Source organism: Scleropages formosus, chromosome 20, assembly GCF_900964775.1.
Source record: "Scleropages formosus chromosome 20, fSclFor1.1, whole genome shotgun sequence".
Taxonomy (NCBI): domain Eukaryota; kingdom Metazoa; phylum Chordata; class Actinopteri; order Osteoglossiformes; family Osteoglossidae; genus Scleropages; species Scleropages formosus.
The window spans coordinates 16,633,232-16,648,123 of record NC_041825.1 but is presented as its reverse complement, the minus strand read 5'-3'; the positions used below and the strand labels follow the sequence as shown (position 1 = coordinate 16,648,123).

Here is a 14,892-nt window from a genome sequence, read left to right as displayed (position 1 = left end):
TTTCTTTCCCCCCAAGTAGGAATAACGCTTCCTAATACTGCAAAGTTTTTCCGCTAAGGCCGAAGCACTCGGCGTTTTCTGACCCGGTTTGTTTTCATGATGAATTCGCCATGTTCCCAAGCGACAGCTGTCACTCCGCTCACTCGCTGCGTGGCGACCAGGCCCAGGCTGCGTACGCTGGAGCAGGGGCGCATACATACACGCGCACTCGGATAGAACAATGCTGACGCCGTGTCTTCTCGACTGGCGGGAGCTTTCAGTGCTGAGTCGGTGGCTCCACCTGGGACGCGAGTGACTCGGGTCTGAGCTCCGGCTGACAAGCACGCGGAAGTACGTTGACGTGCCTGGTTCACGGCAGCTCCTCTCCATCCAGAGCCCAGCGTAGAGGACAATAGTAGTAGCGTTAAGTGCTTGTGTTGGTGGAGCGTTGGGTGGGGGTCTGCACAGTGTCTCACTCCACCCGCCTGCTAGTAGTGTCCCAAAGGCCCCCGACACATCATTATCCCCCTGATACCCGTGTCTCTTCTCAGGCGGTGGGGGAGGGTGTGGCACCAGCATGCTGAACCCAATGTTCTCGTGACAGGGCCATGGCAGGTCGTCATGGTGACAGGTGCAGCCCTACTGCCGAGGGCAAGGGAGACGGAGCTCAGTCCAGCATGGCGTCCAGCTGATCGGCCAGGTCGTCAAACATGTTCCCGATGTCGTCGAGAATGTTTCCGGCCGACTTCACCGTGCCGCCACCGCTGTGTGCACATGATAGGTTGGAGTTAACACCGATGGTGACCTTACAGCATACAGTAAACATCATACTATTATGCGACATACAACGATGGAGTCGAAGGAAAGGCCAGGATGCTGCCTGTCCAATACTAGTGCGTGTCCAACACCTCATGCCTGTCCCATGGCTCGTACCAATCCTATCCTGTCCTGTTCATTAGTTGGTCCTCGTCATTGTGGACGGACGCGTAAGGGATATTACGTAACTAACTTCCGTTAACTTGTTAGGTGCGCAGCACCGAGGACGGACAGGGATGCGCACGAGTCCCTCACCTGTCAACGCCATTGTCCAGAGTGAGCTTTCTCTCCACAGCCTTCAGCGCTGCTTCCAGGGATGTGCTGGTCTGCTCCAGCCGGTTCTGGGCCAGGGCTGAGGCCGGCGCTCCGGTCCAGGGCTTTCCCGTCTTCTGAGGCTGGTGGGCTGCAGCAGGCTCCGGAGAGGCGTGCGGGCTGCGGGGGCAGGGTTCGGCAAAGGCCACGCTCTGCACCACGCTGAGCGTCACACCGGGCACTCGAGCTGAAGGCGGACATGGCATCAGCGTCTGCTGCTCAACAGGCACCCGTGTACACAAACTACCGATATGCACGACGCCGGACAACTGCGACAGCACCGCCGGACGGGGGAGTGCTGTCGAGTCAAATTCGCCTCAACGGTCACTCCAGGTTCCTGTGGTGCAGGAGGGTATTTAAGTGGTTTTACTACCTTCTTCAGTGAACATCTTTAGAGAGCAAATGTGGCGAAAGCAGGTAAACTCCAAAAACCTTGAGTCACATTGGAACCTGTACTCAAACATACAGCTCTGGGACCATATGACTGGAAATAGAAGTAGAAAAAAATTTTACTTTTAATACTTTAAGTAAATTGCTGTGGACACGACCCCATACACACTGGCTCCCCTCTTATAGGTCAGCTTAGCTATTTAATAACCAGTTTTTTTGTTGTACAGTGAATGTAACCTGTGTTTACACAGCCAGCCAACAGGTGGCAATACAGCACAGATGAACGAAACAGGAGTGCGGGGACCACGTTAATTCAACTTATCTCTACAGTATTTACAGCTGGTGCCTGTAGTTCACCACTGTTGTAAATATTGCGAAATGAACAAATTTTTATTTTGTCATTTAAATATATTAAAATGTCAATTATTGTGATTCATTTATAGCTATGTGACATTTTTAAACAAGAAAAATGTCAAATCAAGGGGTTTGTACTATTTCCCTTTTAGTGATTGCAACTTAATGCTAAAAGTTTCTATGGTGTTATGAAAAAATGAACTTTCAGTGCCAACTCTGTGTATATAAAATTAATATATATAAATTAAAAAAAAAAGCTGGTGTTAATCCAGCATTTCCAGAGTTACAGGTACTTGTGATTGATCAATCTGACAAATAATCATTTCGATAGGAAACAACATTAAATGCCACCTGACATGAATCAGACCTGAAAATTGTAGGCGATGTCTGCGAACATCTAAGGGGAAACACAAAACGACTTGTTTGAAGGCTGCGCAGTTCCACGCATATGAGAGCACAAACCTGAAGAGGATGCAGGGAGATGTTGAGGGGCTTTAGCAGTAGTCGGGGGCTTCTGGGGACTGGCTGGTTTTGGGGAGAGCGGGGGCTTCTGGGGCTTTGTACCAGAGCTCTCCTGCTCAAAGCACAGCAGGTTCTTCTCTAGCTCCACAATCCTTGTGTTCACACCGTCATTGCTGCGTAACCCCTGTCCGCTCTCTAAGCCAGGGGCTGCGGGAAGGTTGATGCCATCGGTGACCGAAGCCTCCTCCTTCGGCACTTCCTTCGGTTTGTGCCTTCGCTTGACCGTGTCGGACTCCTTCAGGTTGAACTCGGGCACTTCCTGCCCCTTGGCTGGCTGGCTCTTCTCCTGGGCCGAGCTGCCAGCCTCCAGCTTAATGACTCCTGCCTTAGGCCTCTGCTTGATGGTGAGGTTGCCCTCCTCGGCGAAGGGGATGCACTCGCTGGAGCTGTGCTGCGGTGACGACGAGCCCTCCAGGCCCCGGCCACTGTCGTCCTCGGTGTCGGAGCGCGGTCCGCTTCCTGTCTTCACCTTGTCTGTCTCACAAGCACCTGGTTCACTCACTGTCCTCCTCCTGCTAGTAGCTGGCTCCCAGGCCATCGCTGGCAGCACTGGCTTCGGCGGGGGCACCGGTGAAGGGGGCTTGGGGGTGCCCACCACCTTGTTTTGCACATTGGGTGCCAGGAATGTTCCGGAGCCACTCTCGGAGGCCTCCAGCGCAGCGGAGATACTCCTTGCGTTGCCCGTGTTCTCCACCTCAGCTGCGTGAGAGTATGCCGGCTCAGGAGGGTTGGCAGGTGTAGTGCTGCTCACTGAGCTCAGGCGCTTGGGTGGAGGTGGGGGCGGACCCTTCTTCCTTGCGCGCACGGCGAAGGACTGACTGCGGCCGAGGCTGCTCTCCGGGGTTGAGTGCAGACGGGCAAGCTGGCTCCGGCTGGGACGACGGGTCAGGGTGGCGTAAGAGGCCAGGGCTGCCGAGGGCAGGGCGGGAGGCTCGTCCTCATCAGGCTCTCCGTCTGACAGGGCGTAACGCGTTAGGCTCTGGGTTCGCTTCTTGGGGCGTAGGACATTCCCGTTTGCCACTTGTCCACGGGACCCCGGCAGGGCCACGGCACCAGGAAAAGGCCTGGCCTGCGGATTGCGCTCCAGATCCGTGCTGCCGCAGTGGGAGTGCAGGTAGCTGAAGGCTTTCTTCGCAACAGAGCCCTGTGGGGAGGAGTGGTACGGTGGCACCGGGGAGCCGCTGGCTTTGGGCTTTGCCGGAAGAGCCGGGTAAGCAGAACCAGGGCCCTTGCTGGGGGTGTGCGGGGGCGTCAGGCCAGGCACGCTCTGCGGCAGCAGCGCCATCTTGGCAGGTGGGGGCTGTCGTTGGTCCCAGCCTTCAGGAAGGTTGCGCTCTTTTGCTGGACTACCGGTAGACCGGCTGCCACCACTGTCACCGCTTCCCAGGCTCTCCTGGGAGCGACTGCGGACAGCAGCAGAGGCCAGCGGGGGCTCTTGGGAGTGCCCCGAACCACGGGAGCGTGTGCCGATGCTCTCCTGACTGACGGACATAGCCCCCGCGTTCTTCATGGAGAAACCCTCCTGGCAGCCCCCGTAGGTGCTGCACATCGCACTCTGCAGTTCAGCACTTAGCTCGCTGTCTTGGAAGGTGAGCATTTTGGGGGTGTGGGGTGAAGGGCAGTCCCCGCTCTCTGGCGGCTCAATGGCGACCAGCTCCAGGGAGGCAGGCAGCTTGCGACGCAGTGTCCCATGTCCCTCTGCCTGGTTTTGGGCTTTCTGGATGTCACACAGCTTCTTCACAGCAAGCATGATCTTCTTCTGATGTCCTGGGAGGACAAGGATATGCGTACACTGAACGGAGCCCAGTCTAGATGCTGCACTCAGCACATAAACCAACCAGACAGTCTTTACTGAAGACCCCCCTTTACAAAAGAGTAAAAACCAGCTCAAGAGATATTTGAGAAAGCCTGTAGGAGGAAACGAAGGCGGAATCCTCACCCAGCTTCGTGATGCCAATCTCCTGTAGGTCCTCCCACGTGACATCTCGCACAATGCTGATGGAGTCGTAGCCGTTCTCTGACAGCTTCTTGTGGTACTGAGGCAGCCCGATGGCACTGAGCCATTCCATCAGGTCCGTCTGAGAGATGCAAGCAAAGTGTTACTGTGCATCACAAGGAGCTCAAGTCTCAAGGGCTGCAGTGTCTGTGGAGGTCTGTATATCAGCAAGTGACACGCAACATAGGCACAGGTTTTGCTGCTCTAGGATTACGCTTGCGCACAGCAAACGGCACTGGTTCAGCTCTCTCTACACACTATAAGTCTTCCCAGCTGCTCCAGTTGATGACGGCAAGCTAGCATTTGGCTACATGAGCTCACGGAGGCAACCGTATTTGTTGACAGTGGTATCGGTTGGTTGCTCACTGGAACGTAGTCTGGCAGCCACTCTGGGATGCTCAGCTTTCCAATCTCCAGGGAGATCTTCTTCCGATGGCCCGGTTTGGTCACCCCAATGGCTGTCAGGTCCTGTGGTCATATAGAAAAAAGCAGATTGTCAACAGAGCCAAACACGCCAGTGTTTATCCAGAAAGTCCACCAAGACAGACTAACCTAGAGAGGCCTGAAATGGTACAGAGGGCGACTCTGGGATGCAGGAGTCAGGTTGTATGGCTCGGAGCAGTAAGAACAGGTCATCCCCTACCTCTGGGGTCATCCGGCTGATAGTGGGCACGTCGTATCCGGCATTGAGAAAGTTGCTCGTGTACTGCTCCAGCTGAAAGTCACTGAGCCACTGGTAGATGGCATCTGCGTCCTAAAAAGAGGGAAGAGGGACTCCCGTTCATTCAGCAGACGCTCCACCCGAACACGGACACAGCAAAGGTGGAGATGAGCAGCATGCAAACCTAAGACACTGAACGAAGGATGACTAAGTGTACCATTTCTGGCCACATTCTTTACCCCTCCTTCCTGAACCCCTACTTTCAACCCATCTTCACTAGCTCCCCAGACTCTGAGATGACAGGAACTGACCTTGCCATCCAGGTGTTGCTCAGGGCGGATGAAGTGCTGAGAGAGGCCCTGTTCCCCAGCCCTCAGGCTGTTCAGATTCATCCGCCGCAGACCCCCTACACCCACAAGAGACAAAGACAACACGGTGAACCAGAACTCACAAGCAAACTGTGATTGAATGAGCACAAAAATGTCTATAAGCCCTGATCTGTCAAGGACGTCCTGTCCTGTCTCGCCCTGCTGGGTGACTAAAGTGGCTGACAGGCAGCGTTGCCCAGCGGCAACCGGGAGAGTGACTCGCTGCCGTCTTAGTCACTCTCGTCTCTCCTTCAGAACAGGTTGGGGCCCGGCTGCCGTCGCCACGGAGACAGGGCACCTCCACTCGGAGAGGAACGAAGAGCCCGGGGGCTGCAGATGTTGGGCACAAAGCCGGAAATGGGGGTGGAGCACGTCTCTTTTTAAAGGACTAGTTCTGCTGTTCGGACCAGGACACGGTTAAAGGGTACAGCCCCAGGTTCCGGGGAAAAATCTATCAGCCCAATTCTAGTAATGCTCAGCCTAGAGAAAAATTACAGCTTCCAACCACCACTTAAAAGAACTTCCTTTTGTGCCCACAAGAAAAGCTGACCTTAAACGTCACCAGATATCACGGTTCTCACTTTAAAAAAAATAAAAAATAATAAATAAAAAAAAAAAAGGTAGTCAAGGGACTTAAGACATCATTAAAGCTGCTTACCAACTATGTAACATTTATAGCAATAAGAAGAAAGTGTGACATCTTACCATAGTATCTGGAGGAGAGCCGCATGCTGGGACCTCTCCCTCCGAACCCTGTGCAACGCTCAAAACACCCCCACATCTACCTCCCCGGCCGCCTCCCTGCGCTTTTGTAGCAACGAGGCCACGTGGTGCGTGCGTCCCTAACCCTGGTTGAGAGCTGCAGTTATCCCAGCCAGAAGAAGGTAAGCTGGGTGTGTGTCTCGCTCTTTTCATCTCCTTTCCAGTTATAACGTTCGCACTTTCCAAGAAAGGCAACACGAGGCTTCGTTCTTTGTTCTTTTTATTAACTTTTTCATTAAGGCAGCTCATCTTGTGGTATTTCCTGACCCGAAATGCCCTGGAGCTGGGAGTCACTGGCCAGCAGGTGTAGAGAACAGCTACGGATGAATACATATAAAACATATACATAAAGCAGAACTCTCCTCCTGCTCTCCAAGACCACGGCATTTGAGAGGGGTGAGAGGGCAAGTTGTGCACTTACCCTGAGCTGGATCGTGCTGCTTGCTGGAGTTGGAGCCCGTAATAAAAAGCTGTGCTGGTTCGCCAACAGGGGCCGATGGCTGCATAGAGACAAAACCAAGCAGTGACATTAAAATGCGTCATGTCTGGAAGCGTTAATGTTTTCACCTGCATGGGATGCTAAGGCTACACCTACCAAATCCAACCTAAAACATCAGTCTCCACTGCCCCCCCAATACATGCCCACTACTCCACTGACAAGAGCAGATATGAACACCATACATTTAGTAAGCGAAGCGTGAATGAGGATGAGGATATGAACCCCTGGTCCTAGTTATCCGCTCCAGAAGAGCAAAGCTCACCTTGTTGGGGTCAAGAAGTCCGGTAGTGTGGTGTGGCCCATTGTGGGCATGGCTGCTTTCTGTGCTCTGCCCGCTGCCGGCGCTGCGGGTGCTACCAACACTGCCCGTACTTCCCACGCTGTTGCGGTCCCCGGCTGTGACAAGGACCCAGGAATCCAGAAGATGGGAAGAAGAGGTGTTCATCCCAACGAAGGTGTGGGGAGGCAGGGAAGCAGGTCAAAAAGGAGTTTAAGACAAGAAGGGGTTAGGAATTGAGGACCCCTGCTTCACCACCCACTGACACCACCTTCACGTCATTGCCATCGTTCTTCGGTCTACTATCCCTGCTGTGTTCAAGATCAAAGCTGTGCCAGGCCTCTAGCAACGGGGGGCTATGGTACAATGTTTCAGAACAAAGGTGAAATAATAGAAACTCTAGAAATTCAGAAACTATACATAGTCTCAGCATATACTGTACGGATCACCCAGTTTTTCTTTACAACATTTTTTACAGCAGGAGGACCTTTGAGACCACAGCCTTTGGCTCCTATCATGGACTTCCAAAACACTACAAATGTTTCTGTTTCTAGAAGGTAGGACGACTGTTAATGCAGTGAGTGTAGGGCAGGTGTAACCCTAGGTTGCCCCATGGACATGGGCGGGAGGCAGCAAGAGGAAGAGGGATAGTAGTAGGGACCATCTTCGCTGATGGTGATCAGGTTTCACAGTCCCAGGAGGGCAGCGCAGCCGGTCGAGGAGAAGCAAGATCCATGATCATTAGACCTTGTTCCTGTCCACATCGCTGGCATCGTGACACACGAGCTGAGGGGTTATTGTTTTAGTATGGCGATACGGAGACAGCTGCCGGCTGGGGTGGTGGGGGCACGGTGGGGGGTGTATTACTGTGGGGAGTCCACACATTCTTAGGACACAAGGGGTGCTTACCAGCAACTGAGTTTCTGAAAACCCAGATGTCCTCAGTGGGACAGGCTGTTGGATAGAAGAGACAGGGGCTGCTGAGATGCTCACCTACCAAACACAAACACCTTGAGGGCCAGGGGGCAACAGTCTAGGACCCATGGGTTGGAGTGGACTCGGATGGAGCGATTGACTATGAGGAGTGTGAGGAGTAGGATGCGAAGAGGTAAAATATCAAGGGTCTGCCGATGGTCTCCTAGGTATCACTCTGTAACCGCTACAGAGCTTGCGCACGTGTGTTTGTGTGTGCTGCGCTCCCTGCCTGCTCTACCTGCATTGTCGTCCAGGCCGTTGGCGTGGGGCGGAGTGAGATGAGGGGGAGACGCATACAGTGTGTAGGAGTCGTCAGTCTGGGGGGCGGAGCTCAGACTGGAGACAGGGGGGGCTCTGGACAGGAACTGCTGGCGTTGGGTGGGCAGGGAAGCGTGCCTCAAGAGGGTGCCCCCTGCGGGTGAAACATCACAGAGGGCGAAAGAGCAGTGGGGTTAGTACACAGGGGTGGGGGAGGATATTACAGATGATGGTGGAGGCTTTGAATAAGAAAGAAGAGAGATGAGTCAATGGGTGGCCAATACAGTCTAGGGTATTAGCATGGTGTTACTAGGTCGGGGGAGGGGGGACGGGGAGGGTAGCTCCATCGGCACTGTCTGACAAGACCATCTGCTCCTGCTGGCAAGCTCTCGTGAATTCCCCGTTCTTTGGCAGACAGCAACAAACACTTTTCTGTGTTGGAACATACATTTTACTGGTCAACGTCTAAATGGATCACCATCCTAATCACATTTCCGTTGATATACTACATACGCACATATAGTCCATTCATTCATTTACTCAGTATCAACAGCCACTTGTGCAACTCAGGGTCACAGTGCTCTGGAGCTTATCCCAGCAGCACAGGGTGCGAGGCAGGGTGCACCCTAGATGGGATGCAAGTCCATCACAGGACCATCACATACACCCATTCACTCACACATAGACACACAAGGGCAATTTAGAGCCACCGATTCAATTGAAACACATCTCTAGACCGTGGGAGGAAACCGCGGTGAAAACACGTAGAACATGCAGATTTGAACCCATGCCTGAAGCCAAAGTACAGGAGCTGAGAGGGGCCAGCATTACCCGCTGCTCCACCATGCCGCCTCGTATATAATACAAGAAATGGGAAAAAAAGACATGATGGCATTCACTAAACTTTTTTGCACTTCATTTGCTTACATTTATTCATTTAGCAGACACTTTTACCAAATGAACAGCTTGCAGTTTTTTCGTTCCATTCAACAACTAAACAACCTGTGCAACAGCACTTCCGCCCCTGCTAGGTAATATGAGACTAAATACAGTTCCTTAACCACCACACCACCGGCTCCCAGCGCCCACAAGCTGCGAGCTGTTGTTTGTACCACCGCTTCTCCTCCATCCGGGACGGTGGTTGCAGGGAGAGGGCCGGGGCGCGTTCTCCCGGCGGGTACGGAGTGCGGAGCCCATCGGTGCGCTGTCATGACCAGGGACCCATCAACTGCTTCCCATTCACAGGGGATTTGAGTCGCAGGGACTTACTGGAGGAGGCAGAAAAGCGCGGCCTAGCGCACGTTTGAGGGCTTTTGAAGCGACTTGACAGCTCCCAGTATGGGCCAGATAATCCTATCAGCGCGTGCGAGCGCGAGTGTGTGCCGGCGTGAGAGCGGCGGCGGGGAACGGGGCTCAGGCTCTATTTATACATAACGCTGTCACGGTTTCACTCATCTGCCAGCAGACAGCACTTACGCTCCCCGTCTAGTTTGATTGTTCGTTTTTTGGGCTCCGGGGTGCATCCCGCACGCCGGCTCGCGGCTTTACGGAACGCCGGCCACGATTCGCCTCTGCGGGTAAGGGCCTGCACTCGCGACCGGACGGTTAACGCACCAGGAAGCAGGTAGGCCAATTCAACTAAACTAAATTTATCAAAATCATCCAGCTGTACAATTACGCAACAATGCGAGGTGCGCGCATGGCTTCGGATAAGAGAGGCTATAAATAATGTAACATGATGTGATGCTCATGCAGCTCCTGCTGGTAGAGATGTCACCCAGGGAGACGAGCGCAATGACTTGGCGATAAAGTATGTCCCTCTGGATGGTCACACCCCCGTCCTCATGTAAACCCACATGCCTTACAGTCAGCCGTCCCCCGGCTAAGTCTGTCACTACACACGTGGCCACAAACTTTATTTTTGACCTCTGTCGTCAGGCACATTCTATAGCAATTAATATCGCAGACAGAAGTAGAATAACGCACTGGCCAGCAAGGGTCTCGATACCTACAAAAAACATAAAGCCTGAAAGCAGGAGGACAGAAGAAGAGTGGCTATTTCTTCATTTCTGCCCACATAAAATGATATCCAAATTCCCAGAAAATGACCCACATGGCATGACTCCATTCCATGAGTACAATAGAGCTCCATATGTTAAGGTCAAAATGCTACAGTATAATTAGAAATATGAGTGCAGATCAGAATTAGGACTGACTGTGCACAACACGCATGATAAGCGTCTAACAAACAATGGAGGGTCATTTCAAACCTGGCATGTCTGAAAGCGGGCGTAAATAAATATCAGTGCTGAAAAAACATAATCACAAAGAATTACCGTGCTACTTCACCTTGGCTGGGAGATATTTTGAAAAAATTGTAACCCTTGCAGTCATTTCACAAGAACCAAAGCTCTCGGAAATCATATTGCGGTGCCACTGCCGTTAACTGGCCACCGCTTTTAGTGTGGCAATAATTTTCTGATGGGGCGTCGCAGTCATTCGATAGCGTAACGGTGTAAGTGGGCACAGTGAAATGCCTCTTTAAGTCTCCCACAAAGCCCGCGATGGGAGGATAGCAGTATTAATAATGTTGACTAAGACACAGCAAGGGAGGGATGATGTCACACTTTACGCTTGTTGTATATCTTTTGTTATGAGCAGGATATGTAAAGCTCACCGCTGAGGATCATATTTAGCTCTGCTTTTATAATTATGCGAACTAGGGCAATCGTCTGGGGTACCAAAACGTGGAGCTGTCAAATTTTGCTACTAAAATCGAAAAATAAACTGTAATATTGGAAAAAGAATAAAAACCTTGGTTAATAATAAATAAAACAGTATGACTGGGGAACTCAAGCTTTGAAAATAAGTTTAGTCTTCAGTCCATTTTCAGTCTTTGAAATAGAAATTTGTGCTCTGTGCATATATAATGTTAACATACTTGCTAACATAGACAATTACATAAATTTATTTATAGGTATCTATATCAAATTTTTTTTTGTCATATACCTGTATGTGTACTTTTATTACTTTAGCGTTAAAAGTCTAAGGGGTTTCGGATTGATTCTTGCTTAGGCATGTCAAAAACCTTAGTGCCGGCCCTCATCCTACGTATTGTTTATTTCAAAATGCAAAAAAAAAAAGTAGCTGGCAGACAAGCAATGAGCACAAAAATTTACTACTGAAGGTGGGACAGTTATAAGATAATGCCTGATGCTTAATACTGCTTGGTTAACATAATGATAAGGTTCGGACATTAACTGCGTGGCATAACATAAGCAGAAAATTGAATAGTGGCTGAAAAAGGAAAGGGGAAAAAAAAAAAGCAGGAGAATGAGAAAAAGAGAGACTGACCAGAGCGCCGGCTGATGACCTCGACGATGGAGGGAGGGAAGTAGCCCACGCGGTCCGTGCCCCTCTGGGGTTCGTGGATGTGGCCCTTCCAGCGGCCGTCCAGGTGCTGCTCCAGTACCTGTAGCCACACAGTCACATTGCGGCCATGCTCAGAATCCGTCTGCGGAGCAGAGCAGTCACAGTGCAGCCCAAAGAAACGCATCTAAACAACTCGGCAATCACGGTAACGCTACTGATGACTGAAATGATACTGCCTTTCACGGAACCCACTCCTAACTCCTAAAATAACACCCATAGTAAGGACATTTTCCTTAAATTATGGTTTATTTAACCGATATCAAGGGGGTGCGGCGGGGCAGCAGGTTTGCTCGGGTCCTGCTCTCTGGTGGGTCTGGGGTTCGAGCCCCGCTTGGGGTGCCTTGCGACGGACTGGCGTCCCGTCCTGGGTGCGTCCCCTCTCCTTCAGCCTTGTGCCCTGTGTTGCCAGGTTAGGCTCTGGCTTGCCGCGACCCCGCTTGGGACAGGCGGCTTCAGCCAATGTGTGTGTGTGTGTTAACTGATGTCTTTGTTAAAGGCAAATTGTTATTGAATCAAAAGCAGTGCAGTTGGTGCCCTACTTAGAAAAGACCAGGAGCTGAATGACAAACAGAGTGGGCCAAGGCCCCTCATCAAATCTATGTGCAGCTACTCATGAAGCGTATTCTGCCAAAAACAGTGCTGCTGGACCGACTGACTGTGCTCAGAGAATCGTGGGTCTTTATGGAAAACTCTTCATCGGCTGGTGAAATGCACTTTACTGACCTGTATGTTGTATGCCAGATTAGAGTCAGCTAAAAGATCAAATGTAAATGATTAAATGAAATATTAATGTCAGCAACCCGGACGGCTCCAGGGGATCGGGAGGCAACGCCAGCTTTCGGGATGGAAACAGAGTGTCCCTTTAGCAAAACATGCACAGCAAGGAGGCAGACAGCTCATCCCTCCGGTAAGTCAGGATGCCTCGTGCACGTGCCGTCTGAGTCCTCTGACGATGGTATTTATAACACCGCGTCAATAAGAGAGGCCGCTAAAGAACGGTAGCGCAGAGCTAGAGTGTTGATGACTTGCAGCTCCCCCCCCTCCACATCACACAAAGTTCACTAATACCCAATGCAATCATCGCAGTGAGAAATATAAGCACACTTAAAAGAAGTTTAAAGACAATATGTTGTATTTTTCTACGTTTAAGTGTAGAAAAGAGCAGAGCATCAGCTGTCACAGGTGGAAGTGGAGGTGGAGGGTGACGAAGAGGCAGCACTTCAGCGAAGGGCTCACAACTGGTGGATGTAGAAGGTGTGGGATCATCATGTACAGCTTGTTCACCTTCTCGTTGCTTCTTTTACACCGTCTCCACTCTTTTGGAACAACTTAAAGCACCGCTTACTGTTCGCAATCGTCACCTGTCAGTGCACCGGGTGATACTTTGCTGTATGAACTGAACCGGAATGCTAAGTAACTCGCTTTTTCTATTTTAAAAAAGCCAACTACTCCTCAAATAAGGCCGTGTGGGCGAAAAATTTGTCAGAAGAAAATTCATAAGTTAGGGACCAACTGTATTTGGTCGAAGAGGGACACGGTAAGCAATTTTTTTACCTCACTTTTGCATTTTGAAGCACGCGACTACCGAGGCCGCGACGCACGCGTAGAATCAGGAAGTGAAAAGCCATTTTGTCCAGGTTCGCAGGTTCTGATCTGGCAACGACCGCAGCGCAAAGAGGTTTGTGAACACACCGAAAAGGGCTTTGGAGGCCTGAGGAACGGACTTAGAGGAGAAAGGCATCTGCTTCGTCGGTGGGCGGAGGGCAGAGCCACGAGAGCGTGGCCACGGAGGGGAGGGGCGATTTGGTCCACCCTCCCTTTCTCATTCCTGTTTTTCGCAGCGCCGGCACCACGTCGGCTCAGGGACGTCTTTACGGGGCGGCACACCAAATTCCCCTTCAAATCCTGCAGGTTTACTGGAAAACGAGTTGCCCGCAGGACGGCCGGAGGGTGCGGTCTAAACGGCGGGGAGCGCAAACGAGCACGGTGGCGGGGGGCACCGACAAGCGGTCTGGAGGAGGAAAACAAGGCGCGGGTGGAGCTCGTACCTTGTCCAACACACTCCAGATGTTAATTAGGTCTCGCTGACAAGCACTCAAGCGTGCCTCCGCTTGCCACGCAACTACCACACTCAGCATTTACCAACAAACGTCCGAAAACCTTGCGGAAACGTTACCGCTCGGCGTCACTTTGCGTATGTTACCGACCAGTTCGTCCTGCTTTTGTCAGGCACAGGTCAGGAAACAGAACCTCGATCATACCTCCAGTTTTCCTTTGTAAATCCGCTCTCAAGAAAAAACCTGTCATCTCCTGGAGGGCTGACAAGGAGGTCTTAAGTGGAAGTTCCTTCAGGCAAAGCAGAGGTGTGCAAAAAAACCAAAGTTAACTAGAGTAAGCCTCAAACGAAGAAAACGTGTGCGCACAGGGGAGGGGATCACAGCTCGCTGATTCTCCGAATACCTGTCTCAAGTGCTCATGCAGACAGACAGCTGACACAATGCGAAAGGCTCAATGGAGAAATACAGCAACGTCCTCATCTGACCTCGTAGGCCTTTGGATTAGGAGTGATGGGCGCACAAGATGGGCTGTCAGATGTATGGCGGCAGCGAAAGGGAGAGCAGACCACGGTCATAAGCATGCGAGTTGAAATTCGCTTCAGAGACCGGGGGAGGTACCCTGGAGGACTCGTATCACACGGGTGGTCTGGACCGTATGAGAAAGCCAGGGGAGGAACACATGTCGCTAAGGGGCCTGGGACTGTTAGTACTTCCGCCCTGTACTGTCGCACAACTATATGACCTCAGCCCCAAAGGCCATGGAAAACACCAGGAGGAACATTTACGATTCAAATTGATAACGAAAGCACAAGGTCAACTCGAGAGCATAAAGGCAGAGAGCTTTCACAGCTTCTCTTCCTGCCGTGGCGTACCGTGATGATGTCGCCGGCGCGGATGTTGAGGGCTGTGGGATCGTGCAGGTTCCAGAAGTCCTTCAGCGCTCTCACCTGGAGGAGCCCCGAGGCATCTGGACAGAGAGGAAGGACAGAGGAAGACCGTCAAACAGAACTGCAAACTTCCGTCCCATTTTTACAGGACACGCCCCAGAATGTTACTACAAACGCCCCACTCCGTCACGGTAAGCACTGCGGTCTGAAAGGGTAAAACGTGAAACGGCTGCAAAGGAATTAAGGCGGCGGGACATAAGGAGTGAGAATCCGGCTTTGTAGTTGCCCAGATAATACAAAGCGGTGAGATAATAAAACCTTCCAGCGCCCACATTAGTATGCGATTC

At 51.7% G+C, this 14,892-nt stretch overlaps 1 protein-coding gene across 4 annotated transcripts in view; it reads right to left on the bottom strand.

Annotated features, from left to right (window-relative positions):
• Nucleotide 1: 1 nt before the first annotated feature.
• Nucleotides 2-14,892, bottom strand: part of LOC108940015 (caskin-2-like) — a 56,652-nt gene continuing 41,761 nt past the window's right edge. For 3 of the 4 annotated variants that reach the window (XM_018761763.2, XM_018761764.2, XM_018761766.2), the window contains 12 exons: nt 14,531-14,625; nt 11,524-11,641; nt 8,150-8,323; nt 6,922-7,055; nt 6,582-6,660; nt 5,342-5,436; nt 5,013-5,123; nt 4,736-4,837; nt 4,313-4,451; nt 2,314-4,140; nt 1,051-1,294; nt 2-743 (listed from right to left, as the gene is read on the bottom strand). In XM_018761763.2, coding sequence (XP_018617279.2) covers nt 647-743; nt 1,051-1,294; nt 2,314-4,140; nt 4,313-4,451; nt 4,736-4,837; nt 5,013-5,123; nt 5,342-5,436; nt 6,582-6,660; nt 6,922-7,055; nt 8,150-8,323; nt 11,524-11,641; nt 14,531-14,625 — 3,215 coding nt within the window. In that variant the 3' untranslated portion in view covers nt 2-646. The remainder of the gene's footprint in view (nt 744-1,050; nt 1,295-2,313; nt 4,141-4,312; nt 4,452-4,735; nt 4,838-5,012; nt 5,124-5,341; nt 5,437-6,581; nt 6,661-6,921; nt 7,056-8,149; nt 8,324-11,523; nt 11,642-14,530; nt 14,626-14,892) is intronic. The other variant, XM_018761765.2, reaches the window with a different exon arrangement.